The sequence below is a fragment of the Xiphophorus hellerii genome, chromosome 5 (assembly GCF_003331165.1).
Source record: "Xiphophorus hellerii strain 12219 chromosome 5, Xiphophorus_hellerii-4.1, whole genome shotgun sequence".
Classification (NCBI taxonomy): domain Eukaryota; kingdom Metazoa; phylum Chordata; class Actinopteri; order Cyprinodontiformes; family Poeciliidae; genus Xiphophorus; species Xiphophorus hellerii.
The window spans coordinates 32,627,535-32,647,250 of NC_045676.1; the positions used below are offsets into that span (position 1 = coordinate 32,627,535).

At 40.9% G+C, this 19,716-nt stretch overlaps 1 protein-coding gene across 5 annotated transcripts in view; it reads left to right on the top strand.

Annotated features, from left to right (window-relative positions):
* radil (Ras association and DIL domains) overlaps positions 1-19,716 on the top strand; it is a 35,549-nt gene that overhangs the window by 7,087 nt on the left and 8,746 nt on the right. For 3 of the 5 annotated variants that reach the window (XM_032562300.1, XM_032562302.1, XM_032562303.1), the window contains exons 5-16: positions 5,753-5,860; positions 7,481-7,596; positions 7,688-7,870; positions 9,552-10,209; positions 11,355-11,485; positions 12,432-12,469; positions 12,597-12,748; positions 12,909-13,021; positions 13,193-13,309; positions 13,695-13,818; positions 18,948-19,120; positions 19,360-19,510. In XM_032562300.1, coding sequence (XP_032418191.1) covers positions 5,753-5,860; positions 7,481-7,596; positions 7,688-7,870; positions 9,552-10,209; positions 11,355-11,485; positions 12,432-12,469; positions 12,597-12,748; positions 12,909-13,021; positions 13,193-13,309; positions 13,695-13,818; positions 18,948-19,120; positions 19,360-19,510 — 2,064 coding nt within the window. The remainder of the gene's footprint in view (positions 1-5,752; positions 5,861-7,480; positions 7,597-7,687; positions 7,871-9,551; positions 10,210-11,354; positions 11,486-12,431; positions 12,470-12,596; positions 12,749-12,908; positions 13,022-13,192; positions 13,310-13,694; positions 13,819-18,947; positions 19,121-19,359; positions 19,511-19,716) is intronic. The other 2 variants (XM_032562301.1, XM_032562304.1) reach the window with 2 other exon arrangements.

Genomic DNA, 19,716 nt, shown 5'->3' on the forward strand with positions numbered 1-19,716 from the left:
GAACAGCAGTCTGGCGTAAGTGTTCTTACTGTCCAGGTGAGAAAGGACAGAGTGCAGCGCTATAGAGACTGCATCCTCTGTGCTCCTGTTCTGCCTGTATGCAAATTGGTGGGGGTCTAGTGTGGGGGGGAGACAGGATCTGAGGTGTGCTAGGACCAGCCGCTCCAAGCACTTGGTAATGATGGGGGTAAGGGCTACCGGGCGGTAGTCATTGAGTCTGGTTGGGTTGGGATTCTTGGGGATTGGGACGATGGAGGTAGACTTGAAGCAGGTCGGTACCACAGCGCGGACCAGGGAAAGATTGAAGATGTCCGTCAGCACTCCTGCCAGCTCCCCAGAGCACGTTCTGAGGACACGTCCAGGTATGCCATCAGGATCCGCAGCCTTGTGGGATTTAATCCTGCTCAGAGCCGCTCCTACGTCAGTGGGGAGGAAAGTCAGTGGCTGTTGGCCTGGGGTGGTAGCTTCTTTGGTTGCAGTTGTGGTATTCCCTCTCTCAAAACGAGCATAGAAGTTGTTAAGTTCGTTGAGGAAGGAGACATCAGTAGAAGCGGGGGTGGTATTGGGGTTCTTGTAGTCTGTGAGAATCTGAAGGCCTTGCCACATACGTCGGGGGTTGGCGTTAGAAAAATGATCCTCCACCTTCCTTTTGTAGTGGTGTTTGGCCTTCTTGATTCCCTTCTTCAGCTCAGCCCTGGCTGCACTGTAAGTCTGTGCATCCCCTGACCTGAAGGCGATGTTGCGGGCCTTCAGCAGGAGACGAACGTCTCGGTTCATCCAGGGTTTCTGGTTGGGGTACATGGTAATGCGTTTGCAGGTGGTGACACGTTCTATGGTGGTGGAAATATGGTTCAGTACAGATGAGGCGTACTGATTCAAGTCTGTATGGTGGAAAATAGTCCAATCTGTATTCCTGAACCGGTCCTGGAGCACAGCGTCTGAGCCCTCTGGCCACACCTTTACTGTCCTCACGGTAGGTTTCACATGTTGGATGAGTGGCAAGTACCGAGGTGTGAGGAACAGGGAGAGATGGTCTGATTGGCCGATGTTGGGGAGGGGTGTCACATTGTAGGCTCCAGCCAGATTGGAGTAGACATGGTCCAGGGTCTTGTCTCCTCTGGTGTGGCAGGAGACATGTTGGTGGAATCTGGGAAGAACTGTCTTCAAGTTGGAGTGATTGAAATCACCTGCAACAATAAAAGCAGCCTCGGGGTATTTGGTTTGGTGTTTGCTAATAGCCGCATAGAGTTATTTCATGGCTAGCTTGGCATTAGCATCCGGGGGGGGGGGGTGTGAATTCCCTTGGGAGGTAATAAGGTCTGCATTTGACCATTAAAAACTCCACATTCTGTGAGCAGTGACTCTCGGTAGTAGCAGAGTCTGTGCACCAAGCTTTGTTAATATAAATGCACAAACCTCCGCCTCTGGTCTTGCCGGAGTCATCTGCTGTCCTGTCGGCGTGTGTGGCGTCCACTTAGCTGGATAGCATTGTCCGGACAGCTGTTGTTTAGCCATGTTTCGGTGAAAAACATGACATTTGAGTCCATAATCCGTCTGTCACTCGTGATGGATAGTCGTAACTCGTCCATTTTATTAGCCAGAGAACGGACATTGGCGAGGAAAATGCTGGGTAAAGGGAGCCGGTGTGGTGTTAGCTTTAGCCTAGCTCGCACCCCTCCACGCTTACCCCGTCTTTGTTTGCGTTATCGTCGCGGCCTGCGTACACTTCCACACGGCCGGGAGAAGTGAGCAGCCTCACTTGGTGTTCTGGAGATCTCTGGGATGAGTCGGAGATCGGAGATCATAGAGTCAAAATTGTAGCTCCAAAGGTCCAGAAGTTCGTGTCTGCTGTAGCGCAGCAACGCTGTGCAATCCTGAAAAAAAGTCCAGTCATGAATAGATAAAAAACCACTAAAGAGCAGATTCTGGAGACGCTGAGCCTCGCGTTGTTCACGCGCCGCCATCTTGGTCACATGTTAACAAGAGTGTGATTGGAGTAATGGAAAAAACTATGGCTTCAACTTGCCAGTTTTTCGGATATATTTTAGGCACTTTAAGGCAGAAAAAAAAAATGTTTGCAGCACTAAAACAGACTAAAAATGAATGATTGCAAAGCCATTCCTGTGAGAGCCATTATCTACAAATGGGTAAAAAATCAAGGAACAAGAAAGGAAGCTTGCCAGTAGGTGGCCTATCAAGATTCATTAGTGAAACAATGACTGATATAGGAAGTCACATTCATAGTTTTGGCTGTGTGATGGTCTTGTTTGACTGAACCTGAAACACTTGATAAAATTGTGACTCCTGCTCTCCTGAATGAGAATGTCATGCCATTACTTCCTGATCTTAAACAGGATAAAGACGCAAAGCATACAAGCAAGCCCACCTTGGAATGGCAGAAATAAACAAAATGAATGATTGAAACACTTTAATGTAGTTTAGCCCTCCCACGCTCTTGAGATACGGGGTCATTAAGACCCCACAAGTTTTTTTTGTGCACGTTGCAGCAGGGTCGTACTGACCCTGTGTGTGCTTTCACGAGGTTTTTTTGTGTGGTTTTGGAAATTGACAGTCTGAGCGCGACCGTTGGAGAGTTAAGACAATTCTGCAAAGAAGAATGGGCTAATGTTTCTCCACAGCGATGTTGAAGACAGTCATTGCAAACACTCTGACAGCTGTTGTGCCCAGCATGCAGGTTATCAGGGGTTATTCCTTTTCCACACAGAGCCAGGTTGTGTGGAAAAGAATCACTTTCTTCTCTTTTTAATAAATGAAATATTTATCTGGAAGCTTATTTTGGTCTTTACTTGGGTTTTCTTTTTCTTCAAATGTGATTTAAAAAAGTAATAAACAAAAGACATATACAAGGTTGCTCATAGATTTTTTTTCCAGGCATTGTGTTTTGAGGTCTGTCCTATATGTTCAACAGTTTTGATAGTGGTGCTTTAAAGCACAAAACATGCTTTATATGCTATTTGCTGTCAGAATTAGACTGCATTTACTGTAAAAATAGTTTTGGTATTGGCTGTATTAAAATGCGTAAAAAATATATGCTCAGTCTCAGTAATGTAATATTCATTTTGATTATAAGCTACTGTTAAGTGCTTGTGGATGTCAGGCTGTCATCACAACACTATGATTTAGTTTCTCATAAAACTTAAAACTTTATAAATCGAAGCAAATTGAGTAATGAGTTGAATGCAGTGAGATGAAAGTTTATACATTTTGCAGCTAATTTCTAAAAATAAATACAAATCAGATTACAGAGTAATGCAGATACTAATGTGACTGAGAGGAGGGACAACTTTCTCTTTGATCTCTTTTAGAAAAGTAAGATATAAATAATGTTAAAAAAGGGGCTTGATGACCTAGTCCTACTTTGCTTGATTTCTCTATGCAGCCTCCAGAATGTTGTTTGAACAGATCTTTTGGTGTGTGTGTGCATGAGGGCGTGGACGTGTGCGGGTGTGTGTGCGTTTTTGTTTTGGGTTTTTTTTAAGCTGAGCTCAGCAAAGTTATTTATGAGGGCAAAGGTGTCTCCATGTGCTCTTCCATTAATAGAGCTATTGGGTACAGTTTATTTTTCAGTCTTCTTTGAACATAACATCTATGCAAAGTTTCAGTTCAGTTTGAAACAATTTCATTGTTCTGAATCAGCTGTTTTAGAAGTTTTTAATGACCTTCTGCTAAATCTTGATTTGTGGAACTGTGCTGCTCTGGTGCTTTTAGACCTGACTGCTGCCTTGAGATCACAGCTTCCTCATTTCTCTGAACACTGCATAAACAATGAAGGCAATGTTTTAAACTGTCTATTTTAAAGTGGCAGATTCATGAATTTTTAAGGCACAAAGTATTAAAACACCAACCTTCACCATTTACTAAAATTGTTGTATTAATAAACAAGTCAAATGGAAGAAAATGAGCTCATACAACTAAACTTGCCATAGTTAAGAATGAATACAAGAATTTAAAAAATGACTGAAAGAAGTTAATTTCCTAAATAGCTATCTGTACATTATATTATCAGTGTTTTCAAAATGTATACATATTTTTTAATTTTTTTAATTGATTTTCCCTCTACCATTTAGAATTATTTTTGTTATGTATGAACAAAGTTGTGTTTGTTTCTGGGTGAAACTGAAACATCTTATTTGGTAGGCTGTATTAAGTAGTTGCTGGATTCATTCAAAACATTTATCCTATGATTAGTATTATCATGTAAAATCCTTTGTTGTTCTAAGGTGAGATGTTGGTTTAACATTCTGAAACGTGATCTGATTTTTTAAAATGCTGTCAAAGAAAAGAGCAAATGATAACATAACAGCAAATATTGCTTTCTATGAAAAAACATCTGTTCACTTATCACATTTTGATGTTTTTATTTTCACACTAACCTTTTCTCTATGTTTTAGCTTTTAGAAAACTCACCCAGCCTGGACTTTTTTCTTGTTCTGTTAGCAGTTTTTATCTTTTTTTTTTTCCCTTTGGTGTATGTGGGAGCGTGCATGTTCATGTGTGAATTGTCTGTTCTCACATACACTTTAATAAAAGAAATCACAATTTAAAGATACTGTAGAACTTTCATTCTGAGCTATGGTCATCCTTCAGTAGTTTTGTTCTGTGAAAGTTAATTTGTGCCAAAGAGATGCTCACACAGGGACTTCTGCTGTTAACTGAGCAGTTTTTCTGTGAATGTTTAGGTTTCAGCTTTACTTGTCACTTTGATGGTGTTGGAATGCAAGCTGACACTGTGCATTAATGGAAATCATTTCCAAGCTGAGAAGGGACGGGGGGGGGGGGTTTAGGGAATTCTGAGGGACGCTGTGGTTTGGGTTAATCTACTCTCCAATAAACGCCACTAAAGTTGATAAAACTTCTTTTTTTTCTTCTCTTTTTTTATTAAAAAAAAGTTAAAATAATAGCATTTTTTGATGGTTATCAGCCTATCTTATCAAACCCCATGACTTTCATCTCCTAGATGTTTAACTATAGGTGCTACTTGGAGACGTCCTCTTGGAGCCCACTAAAACTTAGCTAAAGTTGTCTGCATCTGGGGATCAACCACTGTTGTGGACAACTATGTTGTCCACATAGAGATGCACTAATGACTCCATTGTGTTAATGATGTTGATGGAAAATATGGTGGTACTAAGGATTGATCCATGTAAAACACCAATGACAACATGAGTAGCTGAGAGAAAAAAATGCTGTAATTTCACAAACATGGGTAGAGAGATATTTGGAGATCCAGGAATTTACCATTTACCAGAAACTGCAATGCAACCAAGCTTGTCAATGAAACCCATGTGTTTCATGTTATTAAAAGCCTTGGCTAAATTAATAAAAATTGCAGCACAAGTTTCATTTATGACTTTTAGACTTGCAGTTGGAACAGTCATGGCCAGTTTGCCATGTGGACTGCAACTTTAAAAGAACGAGTCCAGCTCCTCTGACCCTGTAGCCATTCATTAAACACACTCACATAGATTTGGCACAAATTAACTTCATGATTTTTGTTTTTGCTTAAATTAATTTGGCATTTCTATGTCAAGAGTAAAATTCTGCCACACCTTACATTATCTCTCTGTAGTAACTGCTTATGTGTCTCACTTCTTTCTGCATGTACGTCTTGTGGCATGTGCTGTGTGAAAGGTTTTGTGTGTTTGGGGGTAAATTCTGTGCTTGGTGTTTGGGTGTGGGGTTGTTTTCTCAGCCCCCCACTTCCCTCCTAACCCCTTCCACCTTGCTGTAGGGCCCAGAACCCCTCAATTCTTGGCGGCTCTAATGGGTCGGTCTGGGCTGGGCAAACACAGGAGCTCCCCCCTGCGGTCTGGTCGGGTGGTACAGTCCAGCTCTAAAGGTGGGGACTGGCCTCAGGTAGGGTGGCTGTCAGTCATTTCCATGAAGACCACCTCTACCTGCGTTGTCACCCCCCATAAGTCAGTGACATACAGTGGCTTGCAAAAGTTTTCATACCCCTTGAACTTTTCCATATTTCATCACATTTCAACCACAAACATAAATCGATTTACATTCCTATGAAATATAAAGGTCAACATTTCTTACAAATACAAAAATGTGGTGTGCAAAAGTATTCAGCCTATTTTCTCTTCAAATGACTAAATAGAGTCCACCTGTGTGTAATCTAATGTTAGTAGAAATCCATCGGCTCTGTGACACCTCAGAGGTTGATTAAGAGAATATTGGGGAGCAAATAGCATCATGAAGTCCAAGTAACACAGCAGAGGTCATTAAGAAAGATGTGGAGAAGTGTTTAAAGCAGGTTTGACTCAGATTCAATGTCCCCCACCTCCACCGGAACATGTGAACACCAGAACAAGTGGGAGTTAAAGTTCAGTCTCATGGGAGACTCTGCCAGACGTTCCCAGCAGACCCTCATAATACGTTGGGGTCTGACCAGCATCCTCCCCCACCACCAGAGCCAACTCACCACTAGGTAGTGGTCACTGGACAGCTCCGTACCTCTCTTCACCTGAGTGTCCAAGATATCCGATGAGACGACGACAAAGTCAGTCATTGAATTTATGCCTGAACCTGGTGTTTTCCATGTGGAGGGTCATTCCTCACCTAAGATCCATCTGCCTTGGGTCACTCTACCAGGGCATGAAGCCCCTGACAGCAAAGCTCCCAGGATCATTGGGACACTTAAAACTCCTCCACCATGATAAGGTGGCAGCCCATGGAGGGGGATCTGTATTCTGCTGTTCACAAATTCTCTCCATCTAATCTGACTGAGCTTGATGTGTTTTGCAAAGAATGGGCAAAAATTTCAGGTCATTAGATGTGCAAAGCTGGCAGACAAACCCTTAAAGACTTGCAGATGGAATTACAGTAAAACATGGTTCCACAAAGTATTGACTCAGAGGGGCTGAATACTTTTGCGCACCACACTTTTCCGTTTTTTATTTGTAAAAAATTTTTTGAAGAATGTTTAATTTTCTTTCTACTTCACAGCTGTATACCAATTTAATGTGGTCTTTTACATTAAATATATGTTTGTGGTTGTGATGCGACAAAGTATGGAAAGTTCAAGGGGTATGAATACTTTAGCAAGCCATTGTAGAGTGTGTTAGGATGCGTGTGGGTGTTACATAGCCTGGCCATAGATTTTCTGTATTCGATTCACGGGGAGTTGTTCACCTTTGCACATTCTTCACCATTGTCTGCTTCTTGTGATGCTTCATCTTTTACCACTTACTCACCTAAGCTTTTATTTTATTTACATATAAGTTATTATACATGTGCCACTAATACCTAAGAAAGTATTTTAAATCTGGTCGGTTCACGCATGTGTTCAGCATTTATGTTAATAACAAAATACCCCAAATCAAAGAAAGCTTCCTCTTTGCTCTTCCCATCCTTTTGTCTTCCTTTCACTTTATTCTCTACATGTTCTCCTCCTTGTCCTTCCCTTCCCTCCTTGTTCTCATGCTTGTTATTCCTCTCTGCCGCCTCACAGATATTAATGCCCAGGCCCGGAAGCTCCAGAGGAACAGGGCTAAGGGGACACTGACCCTGCCCCGCTCCAGCAATTCATCGTTCTGCCGCAGCCTCAGCGAAACAAGCCTTAATCAGGTAGGGCCCTTGCTCACACCCAGTTTGGATGATGGATTATCTGTTATTCACCAAACAACATAAATGCATACATGTTTCTCTGTATGTGCAGCTTGGAGTGGGAGAAGAGCCCAAACGATATTATTCCACCTTGCCAGGGCCACTGAGGGGTCGAGAACGTGACGGACCCTCCAGCAACCGGAGGAAAGAAGAGGGCAGTCAGGGAGCAGGAGGGGTGAGGCACTCTCTCTACCAGTCCCCCCATCTTCTTCTGCTACAAGGATTCAATCGGCAGGTGAAGATAATGAAAATGTTCATAATACCATGATTTTTTTTCCATTTTGCCACATTATAGCAACAAACTTCAATGTATTTTACTGGGATTTTATGTTATAGACCAGGGGTCTCAAACTCCAGTCCTCGAGGGCCGCAGTCCTGCAACTTTTAGATGTGCCTCTGCTGCACCACACCTGAATAGAATAATTAGGTCATTAGCAAGACTGGGAGAACTGATCTACACATAGAGGAGATAATTAAGCCATTTCATTCCAGTGTTTTGTACCTATGGCACATGTAAAAACTGTAGGACAGCGGCCCTCGAGGACTGGAGTTTGAGACCCCTGTTATAGACAGACACAAAATAAACCATGATTGTGAAGTGGAAGGAAAATAAAACATTCTCTTCTCAGTTTTTATAAAGGTGTGACGAGCATTTATATTAAACATTTGTATTAAGCCCAAGTCAAGTCAACATTTAGCAGAACTACGTTTTGCTCTTATTTCAGTTGTCAGTCTAGTGGGGTTCTCGCCTACCACCTTTGCTCTTATAGTGACTGAAATTTTTGCTAATTTTTCTTTGCAAACTTGGTAAAGCTCAGTCAGATTGGATGGAGAGAAACACCAGTTTTCAAGTCTTTACATAGATTTTGAATTTGATCAGATTGTTGGTAAATGACACCTCTCTAGTATCACTTAAACCAGGGTGCCCAAAGTCGGTCTTCGAGGGCCGGCATCCTGCATGTTTTAATTCTCTCCCTGGTTTAACTCACCTGGATCAAATGATGGCTCGTTAGAAGGCCTAAGAAGAAAACTGACATGCTGAAAAGGTTGTTCGTACAACCAGGGAGAGAACTAAAACATGCAGAATGCTGGCCCTCGAGAACCGACTTTGGGCACCCCGGTTTAAACTATTCCATGTGGAGGGTCATTGTCCTGCTGGAAAGTGAACTTTTTCCCAAGTCTCAAGTCTTCTGCTTCTAACTCTCCCAACTCAACGCTGATCAGCATTCAGTTCTGTGGAAGTAAAGAAGCCACTCTGCATGATGGTTCCACCTGCTTTTTGCATCCAAACTGAACACAGTTTATCGTGAACTGTGTTCAGGGTGATGTGCAGTGCTGTTTTTCTGCCTCATATAAAGTGCATTTAGACCAAAAAAGTTCCAGTTCAGTCTGATTTGATCATGTTCTTCAAAATCTTTACTGTGATCCCTACATGGTTTATGGCAATCTGCAAAAGGGGCTTTTTATGGGTTATGCCTTTCTTCTTGCCGCCTTTTTTAAGAGGCCTGACTGGTGAAGTGGATGAGTCATAGTGATCCTTTCAAGAGATTGTCCCACCAGAGCCGTGAGTCTCTGCAGCTCCTTCAGAGATTAATGCTGTCGTTGGGTTTTACTCTTTTACACTTTTGGATAATGAACAGTGTCCGCTGTTTGTTTAAATGTGTAAAACTTGACTGGTTGCACTTGATTTTATTCAGGGATACCAAAGAAAAGAAGTAACACTTCAGATTTAATGGTGAAAAATGTAAAATTTTCCCTCCACCTCAAAACACTACTTTGTGTTGGTCTATCATATACAAATTCCAATAGAATACATTAAGGTTTATGGTTTTACTTTTACAAAATATAAAAAGGTTCAGGGGATTTGAGTTGTTTTTCAGGCCTAAATGTACCAATGATTCTTCTGTGTTTTGCAGGACTGCCTGGTTTATCTTCTGAACAGGGAGCAGCACACAGTGGGTCAGGAGACCCCATCAGCCCGCCCCAACATATGCCTCTTCTCACCTGACATCCTTCCCCTCCACTGCCGGTTGCGCCGAGTCCCTGCACCACATCATCATACCAACAGCAACAAGGGAGACGATTTGGCAGAGAGTCACCGTTTCTGTGTAGCTGTTGAGCCTGTACTCAACGCCACTGTGCTGGTGAACTTTTCCCGCTGTGAGCGCACAACGACGCTGCGACATGGCGACCTTCTCTCCTTTGGAGCACATTACATCTTCCTCTACAAGGACCCCACGGGCGCCAAGCCCCTGCCTGCTCAAACCTTGGCACGGCTGCGCACATTGGGGCAGCTTTATGATACAGGGGTAGATGAGGGGGAGGATGGGACTCAGACTTGTAAAATGTGCGGTTCTGTACTGAAGGACAAAACCGCACAAGTGGTTAGTGTCCCAGCAGTTAGACGTAGCTTCAAGCCACACCTGGTGAAACCTCGCGGTGTTGGGATGGTGTCAGGAGGTGAAACAGCAGGACGAGGAGGAGGAGGTCAAAAAAGAAAGCTACAGCTGGAGTTTGACCAAGCTCATGAGGACCAGCTGTTGAATAGAATCGTCTCTCTCATTGAACCTGGAGGTCAGTACCTTTAAAAAAACAAAATCTCAATATAAGTGCAGAGCTACTCCAGTGTGCTGCCACTCTGAGCAGCACAATTCTAGAATTTATCACTCATGTATTACTATTGATAATAATGATGGCATTAATACAATTATAATGATTAAATGGTATTATGTCTAATTAGATTATTAACATGTTGCTTTAAATGGTTCAAGTATATGTGCTAAGAAATCCTAGATTATATATTTTTTAGTTCTGTTGTATTGAACAGATTTTCAAAAATTATTACAAGATAATTATCACAATACTGGCACCATGATGTGGAAAGAAATGTCTGATGCTATTATTGAATCCAGTGATTAGTGGAATCTGAGATCATGTCTAATATGAAAATGTGTTATTTTTTTGAAGAATTCTACTCTGAAGTTTGGATAGTTTGGAGACTGCAGCACAGTGTTGAATTATTGCTGTATTGTTTTATGTAACCCTTTAAACACAGATTAGAAACACAATTTTTTAGAATTTTATTTATTTTTATTTTGTGTAAGCACAGCATCTGGCTTAGCTTATTTATTTATTGCAAAAATATTTGTATTAATTGTTTAATATATCAAATATAGACTGTTTCCCCAGAGGAATTCTAAATCAGTCTATATTTGATATCAATATTGATACTAATTTTGATAATCAATGTTGGCAGCAATTACTTTGACAAAACATAAAAATGTACTTTTTGCATCAGGAACTTGGTAATCATGCCTTACGAATTGGTGCCTATGTTTTCCTGCCCTGCAGAATAGAAAAAACAAGCCTCTGATTTTTAAACAATTAGTTCTGTTTTATGCTAAAACGGGCTCCAGCAAAGAAAGTTACAGAAAGTCAAATATACAAGTGACGACATCTCTCTAGTGTCAGCTTGGTTGACTTCTTCCTACCTAAAAAAAAGACAGGAGTCACACAGTATTTGTCTTCATCCATGACAGTTAACTATATGCTCCCATTTTGTCAACTACATCACCTTATTCTTATGTAGGAAGAGTTTGCCTGTGTCTATAAATATTGTGATGATTACATTATGAATGTGTAGATTGGATATACACCACAACATGAAAATAAGTCAATAGTATTCTTTTCAACTGGTTTTTTAAATTTCTGCCCCCCAGGAGACGACCATAAGCTGACGCCTGCCTACCTATTGTGTCTGTGTATACAACACTCTGCATCGACCTTCCCTCCTGGCAGCTTCGGCAAACTGCTGCTGAAGATCGTCCGTCGAATCCAAACCATTGCATGGGTTGGTGTCAGTACATGGACTATTCTTTTGGTGAAATTGTACATTTTTATCCCAGATTAGAGGAATACCCTGAAAGGCTTGCATTCAACATGCTTTATATTAGCATAGTTTGAATGCTAGTATAGTTTGATCTAGAATTCAAACTATACTAGATCCTAGTGTGTTTTTGTTTATTACTTTTTTTCCCCATAGAAATTTCTCTGTACCTTAACTGATCATTGTAGTTGAAACCAGAAGTTTACATACACATGTTCTCCTCTGAGATGTTTCCTCTTATCTGCACCGTAGTTATTTCATTAAATGAAGTTGTTGTTGAGCATTCACTGACTCTGGTTTAGGCCATGCCTCCACTCAGAACCGCTGGTAGAGATGAGACAGAAAGTGGCCAATGTTATGTCAAACCTAGATTAATTGAGGTTTTAATTTTAGCATGTATGTTTTCATATAGAAATCATTGAAGGAGTCTTTCAAATCTTAGTGAGAACACACATTAGGTTACTAAGCAGTTATAAAGGCCATTAAGTTGCTGTAATGGCAAAAAAGGATTTAGCTATTGGTTACAAAGCAAATCTTTGTGTTTGTAGTACAATGATTCAACTGGGAAATATAAAGCTACAGAGTTTGTATTCAGAATAAAAGCTAATTGTTTTCCATATGTTTCTACAGCATCAAATTCAAACAAATATTCTTTTGGAAATTTGATGATCAGATTTTAGAGTTACTAGTTAAACATAGCAAAAGTGCCATACAGGCTTTCAAAGGCATTTATGAAGAATTAAATTATGTAAATTCAGTATTCTGAGTCTGCCAGGCTTTTGTAAATGTCAATGATGTTTCTTTAGAAAGCTTGCTAAGGCATTAAAAGAAGTGTAATTCACCTACGCAGATCCTGCAAGTTTAATGGGAACTTAATTGGTGTGGGTTTCTGTGTGTGTGTGGCTTGCAGGAGAAGACAAAGGAGCTGGCTCAGAAGCAAGCTCAGCAGTGAGTATCGCTTTCTAACTTATGCTGCATAGAAAGAACTAATGTGTACTTATGTGTTACTGTCTGTATGCTGGTTGTGTCACTGTGTCTTCATAACAACGTAACGCGTCACCTTGCGTGTGTGTAGTCAGGACCCAGCCTCCTTGTCTTTACTCAGCATCTCAGACCTGATCCCAGACTTGCAGACCATCTTCTTCTGGATGTCAAACTCAATTGAGATCCTCTACTTTATCCAGCAAAGGGCGCCAGCCTACACACACAGCATAGAGATGCTGCAAGGTAACACACCACACACTCAGTCTGAATGATGAGTGGAAATGGCCTGGCTGAGGAGTCATTACTCACAGACATGCAGCAGAAATGACACATCTGTACGCATCACTTTCCTTTTTCCTGCAACCTCTTAAAGGTCCCTGTGTCTCTTGCCATCTCTGTCCAGGGTCAAAGGAGTCGTTGTTATCGGCGACCATAACAGCCAATGAAGAGGCTATGACTATCTTGGAGGAAGTTATCATGTACACATTCCAGCAGTGTGTCTATTATATCACTAAGGTTCCCTGTCACTATTGCTTTGGCACTATATTCTTTACGTTTTAAAAACTGAGCTGGTTGCAAACATAAATTGTCTATATTATCCTTGTATTGAACAAACCTGATATAAAAGTGGTGCATCTGTAGATTGAGATCATCTTGATCATGGCACATGTTTGTGTTTGTGTGTAGGCTCTTTATGTGGTGTTGCCTGGTTTATTAGACTGTAATCCATTCCCAGTCGACAGCTCTGAGCCCTGCTGGAAAGGAGGTGTCGGGTTTCCTGAACCTGTCCGCAGAGTCCTGCAGGTAAGCATCCGAGTTATACAGCAGACTTAGACTTACTTTATTGTCATTGCACAGAAACCACATTGAATTTTGCAACAAAATGTCATAAATGTAGAAGTGTGCACTCTTGAACTCTGAGAAAATGATACAAATAAAACAAATAAACATATTCTAAAGAAGCACAGCACACAACTGTGCCTATTTTCTTTCAAACTGAAAATTGGTTAATGATCAATATTGTTGGGTGTTTGTGGTAGTTTCACTCATCAAATTCAAGTAAAACTGCTACAAGTGTCTTCAGATCAGCGATCATAGAACAGACTGAATATATATTGTAGAATATGTCACAAAGCATCAGTGGTATTGACATTTCTGTTCTAAAAAGTAGATTTCTTTGTGTCTGCAGGTTTTTCAGAGTGCACAGGAGCTTCTGCACGGTTACCTGGTTCACCCGGAGATCCAGGCTCAGATGTTTGCTTACCTCTTCTTCTTCTCCAATGTTTCACTGCTTAACCAGTTACTGGACAAAGGCAAGACAAAAAATAACATCCACAGTTTCACACTCCTGTCTATTAAACATCCTTACTAGTGTGCATAGTTGTTTAGTATATGTGAGTGTGTGCCCTTTCGTCCTTGCCAGCATTTTGACAGGGACTATCAAAGATTTGTCCGCTGTGCCCTTCTCCGATCTGCATTCTGTTTCCCCTCCTCCTCGGCTTCCTCCCCCTCCTCCCTCGTTCTTTCCATCTGGCCATCAGGGGGTTTGACAAAGAAGAGCAGAGATAGAGTTGAAAAAGTGGCAGGGTGAGGGTTTGGGTGGTTGAGTTGTTATGATGACCTTGCTAATTGTGTATTACTGGCTTCAAGTACAGAAACAGTATTTACCACCAGCAATTTTCAACATTTCCGGACAACTCACCTTATATCTTTTGTCACACACACAAGCACACTCTGAATTATGCCATATGTCTTCATTAACTGGTGAGACAGAGTTAAAGTCTGGCAAAAGGAGAAATGCCTTTACACGGTCTTCCATCTCCTCCCCAACTCCATCTCATCACTCCCCATTTTGCTGGCAGCTTTTCTACCTACCTCCTCCCTCCTTCATACCCTCTTCCGTCACTCATTGATATTTCACTGCTGATGGTGTCCATGGAAACAAGGGAGTGAGTTTATGGCAGGTATAGCTGACGTTTGCACCAGGCACTCCACAAGGCTCACACTCACACAATAACTCCTTCACATCATGGCCCCATAAACATAGTTCACATTATGTTACATAGATCAGGATAGAGTGTGTGTTTAGTTTGACTTGCTTGATTGGGTTATCGAAATGTGTGCATGTGGGTCTGAGTGTAAACAGCTGTTCTAAAGCATTATCCCACCTTGACAAGATGCTATGTGATGTCTTGTCTGTATAAGATCCTTCATCCCAACATAGATTACTGTATGCCCAGACATAAGCCTATTACTTCGATGTGGGTGTCTCTGTGTGTGTGCATCCAGAACATATGGTGGAGTATTGTAAAGGATAATGTGTGTGCAGTCAGCAGATAATGCTCACAGTTCATTGTCTGCTTGCAGCTTCCTGTCATGTGCAGTTTCTGCACAGACATGTCTGCGTTCTAGATAGATGCATATATACTGTAGATACTTTATTAATGCAGAAAAGGGAAATTCACATATCCAGTAGCACCAACCACAAATGCACCTACAGATATGCAATAAATAATAGGTTTTTTTTTAAAGATATAAAAAGAAAAACATATTAAATACCATGCCATACATGTAGTATCAGAGAGTATTAAAAAGTCTAAGTGTTCTGGGAACAAAAGATCTGATCTACTCAGTTCTGGAGAGCAGTCAGCATAAGCACCAGGCTTTGCTACAGCTGATTTTCTGGCTGACCAGGAAGCTGTGAAGCAGGTGTCTGCTGTTGTCCATTATTGTAACATATGTAATGACATCAGTCTATTGCCAAGCACTGAGCTAGCTTTTCTCATTAGCTTATCCAGTTGCAAGTATTTCACCAATCAGTTGTTCTGCACTACTTCAAGGAGGGAAAGCAGAGGGTGGGGAATTTCTATCTTCTGAAGTCCAACAATATTTCTTGTGCTTTAGAAGTATTAAGCTGCAGTATGTAACCTTTACTAAAAAAACGTTATATATATATATATATATATATATATATATATATATATATATATATATATATATATATACTGTATATACAGTATATATTTGTTAAAATTATCATTATGTCTCGACAGTATAAGATAATCTGTGAAAAAAAAAATCAAGCTCTTCTGCTCTCCCAGTGCTCCCAGTTTTAACTGCAGAGGAAATCCATCACTGTCAGAAACAAGCAATCAGAACCAGGAGGAGGGTCTTAGTGCTGCCAGTCTCCCTTGTGTACATGCTGCTTACCCTCCCTCTTTATCTCTGCTACGTTATAACAGAGCGAAGCGTAACGGAACCTTCCACGATTGCTCAAGCTAGTCAGTATGTCTGCTAATAATGGCAGATAAACAGTTTTTCTGCAACAGTAAAGGCACTTCTCCACTAGTTCTACTCTAACCGGTTCGGTCCCGGTCCACCACTGCCAGATTCATTTCCATTAGCAAATCTGGAGTGGCTCTGCCTGACTGTTCTTAGATTTTTGTACCTACTTCAGGGGTAGTAGTATTCAGGGGTAGTACTCTATATTGTTCTGTATTGTTCTTCAGTACTGAGCCAAGTATTGCACGGAAGTGATTTGATTGACAGCTGTGATTTAGCAGCTCGTCTCCATGAAGAACGAACAGCAATAAGGAAGAGAGAAACGGTGCAGCTCTGGTCAGCATTCTGTCGGAGGTTTGCATCGACAGTGTGAAACACCAGAACAATAGTTGCTGTCAGAATAGTTTTCAATGTGACAGGTCTCTGAGATATACTTACAATTTCCTGGGTATAGAGTGAACAGAAATGGGTCCAGATTGTACCGCAGGCTAATGTGTTGCTCTAAATGATTCCCTAGACATTTTTGCAGTTGGACAATCTGCGGTCTCTTAGTAAGGTAAGCTGTTATCCACAAAATCAGGGAGAAGTCAATACCCATTTTTTATTATCTATATTTGACTGTTTCTGTCTCTTCTTCAGGTCTTATAGAACAAAATTCAGCTTCTCCTTTTTCTCAAAAGCCGCTTTTCATGATTGAGAAGCTCCTTTATGCCATGGGTGATCCATGGATTATTTTTTGGACAGCAATGTGCAATCCTCACTGGTATCCCAACATCCCTGCAGAAGTTGATGTAACTTATGATGTCCACCTTCTTCTCCATGTCCTCGTCTGTATTGTTCTCCAGTGTAAAGCCCTACTAGACTCTGGTCAATTTCCTAGAGGAACGGGTTGTTACAGGCAGTAATACTACTCTGGGAGTGTAGTGGGTTGGATGAAAACCAAATTGTGATGTGATCTGCCTAGGGCTGTGAGGCACTATAAGCATCATTGGTATTTGCATAAAACTGGCACAATATCAGGTCTTTAAATTAGTTGTGTACTCTATAGACGGTGTAATAAATATTTTGTTAGTAATCACATAGTTCAATGATTAAGAAGCAGAACATAAATCTACACAAACAATCATGAAGTCTAACTACTTGAAAGGAAATTCCTAAATTAATTGAAAATGAACATTCAGAGTTTCATTCATAAACGTTCACAAAATATGTTTGCCTGTGCTTCTCTCTGAAAGGTAAACTCAAGGTTTCTGTGCATAGGTGGAATCTAATTTCCTGGCCCAGCTCCAAGTTTGGAGAGAAAATATAAGGAAATAAAAACAGAAGTGGGGTCTTGAGAAATTGTTATGGTGCTAGAAACAGAAAAGACTAACCTGTTGGGTGAGATGTCAGTTTACTTTGTTATAACCAACATGAGTGTGGGTTAGTTCAGAAACCTAAGATGGAGGAAGTGTCTGCTTTGGTTACAGAGAGGTCACTATGAGGAGGAGACTGTTGGTTTTGTGGCACACTCTGGACAATTCCTCTCAAATGTCAAGCTTTCTGGAGAAGCTGAATTCTTTACAGCAGGCAAAATATATCTGGCTGAAATTAAGATTAGAAGGTGAACAAAAACAGAAAGTTACAGTCAATACAAGCCCTGAGTTCAAATTTTAACCAAGTTGAGCCCAATTTAATACATTTGAATGGGCCTCTTCTGTGATGGTTCTGTTCTGTGTCTTTGCCCATCACACACAGAAGTCACGCCGCTGAGATGTCCTTAGGCTTAGAGGAGTTTAGATCATGTTTGTTTGTGCCCAATAATTTATACCAAAGTCAAAACAGAAATATTATTCTTTCAAATCTTTGTTTGCATCTTAAAGGGATCCATAATTAGTTGTTACAATAAAATTTAGTTGAGAAATATTTATCTTGGATGTAAAATCAACACAGTAATAATACTGTAGGTTGTTTAGTTTTTATGAATTTTAATAAAATATTGTCACACAAACATTACCATGTTGTTCGTGCTGCGATGCATTCTGGGTAAATGACATCTATAGGTCTAACTGAACTACCTTTCTCCTGCCAAAACAGCTATGAGTAATGTCATTAAGCCTTTTTATTTTGAACCAGAACATGTTGAAATCGATCGGAATGTAGAAATCATAAGAGGTGACGAAGATGAGGAGAAACAAGCGGAGGAAGAGCTGAACCTAATTTCTCAAAGCCTGAGAAAACAAGAACAAAACCGAGGCATAACATTCCAAGACTGAGCCCAATACCAGGAAAAAAACAGATCAGGACTGATCTCCATCTCCTATCCCTGATTTTCATCTCCTTCATCCAAAGCTGTTGTAAGGAGATCATTCTGTGTGGCATATATATTCTGGCTAATTGTGTAAAACCTGCTTTTTGTAATTGCTAAAGTACAGTACAGTAGCTATCACTTCTTCTGAGTATGAGCACCAAGCACAGAGGACATAATTTATCTGAAAAAAGTCTATTGACTGCTTTCAGTGGTTGAACGCATTGAAGTTGGGAAATCATAGCTGACCATGTGTTTCAGTCCAAGCTATTTTTATTTACATTGCACAGTGTATTGTTCTGTTTTTTTGTTGCATCCACAAAATTTGAAGCCTGGAATTTTTTTCAGGGAGATGCTTTTGTTACATGGTTTTTCTTCTCTTACAGAACACTGCAAGCTTTCCTAGAGGAAGGGGAACCCTCTGTCATGCAGCTTCACAATGATTAGCCCAGATACCATAAATGTGTTATTGTTACTGCAAAGTTAGCCATCTATTTCACTTTGTGGTGAAACAAAAAGTCTATTGGCTGCTATCAGTGTTTGATAGCACCAGTACAGCAGAGCTGCAGACTGGAGCTGGTCTTCTCTGCAGCCAGCTGAGGCCTTGTGCAACACCACATTTACAGTCTGTAAGCGGTTAGTGGGTGTTGCTATTGTTTCACTTTCTTCAATCAAAGCTTAATTGAAAACTTATGTCTATTGTGATACAGAGCAACACGCCAAGACAGAAATTTACATAAGCACAAGTTTGTGTTTTATTCTGCCTTTTTCTGGTGCACAGAATTTGATGTAGTGTCCAACTGTGTGTGTGTGTGTGTGGGGTGTGTGGGCGTGTGTGTGTGTGTGTGTGTGTGCGTGCGTGCGTGCGAACAGGTCCAGCCCGGGGTTGGTTCCAGCGTTCAAAGTCACTGCAAATCCAGGCGTGTTTGCGAATGCTGATGGAATGGGCAACCAAGTCCGGTCTGGGACATCTGGCTGAAAAGTTCTTCACCAAACTCAACAGTACTGTGTCCATAGTGGCCACGCCCCCACAGCAGCTCACACAGGTGACCCACACAAAAGCATGCTCATACTTAATCGAGGTATTGTTTGAAGAAACGTACCACATCATTATTAGTCCTAAACAAGTCAGGCAGCATCTCAAGAACTTCATGTTTGTCATCTTTAAGGTACACATAAAGTTTATCTTAAACTTTTTGTTTAAGGTAAACAAAAGGTTCAGATTAAATAATCTGACTTTAATCTGAATAAAGTCAGATTATTTTTTTCCCTGCTTTGTCTGCAGTTGAGTTGGCGAGTGTTGTCCAGTGAGCACCCATCTCTGAAACCAGTCCAGCTCCACAGGATCCTCACCCAGTACCAGCTGACAGCAGAGATAGGTCCTGTCCCAGTATGGCAGCCCAGCAGTGAGGACGAAGCTTATATCTATAGATCAGGTAGAAGTGTGACTCCACCAAGTAACAATGACATAAAGGCCCATTATTGTTAAATGATTGCGCTCATCATTTCTGAATGATGGCAGTTGGCTTTATTTTTTGGATAACATAGGTTGAAGAAGCTGATAGCCATACTTACATTATCTATATACTGTATTTGTATATATTAGGGCTTGAAACAATAAAACATGATGAATTAATTATTG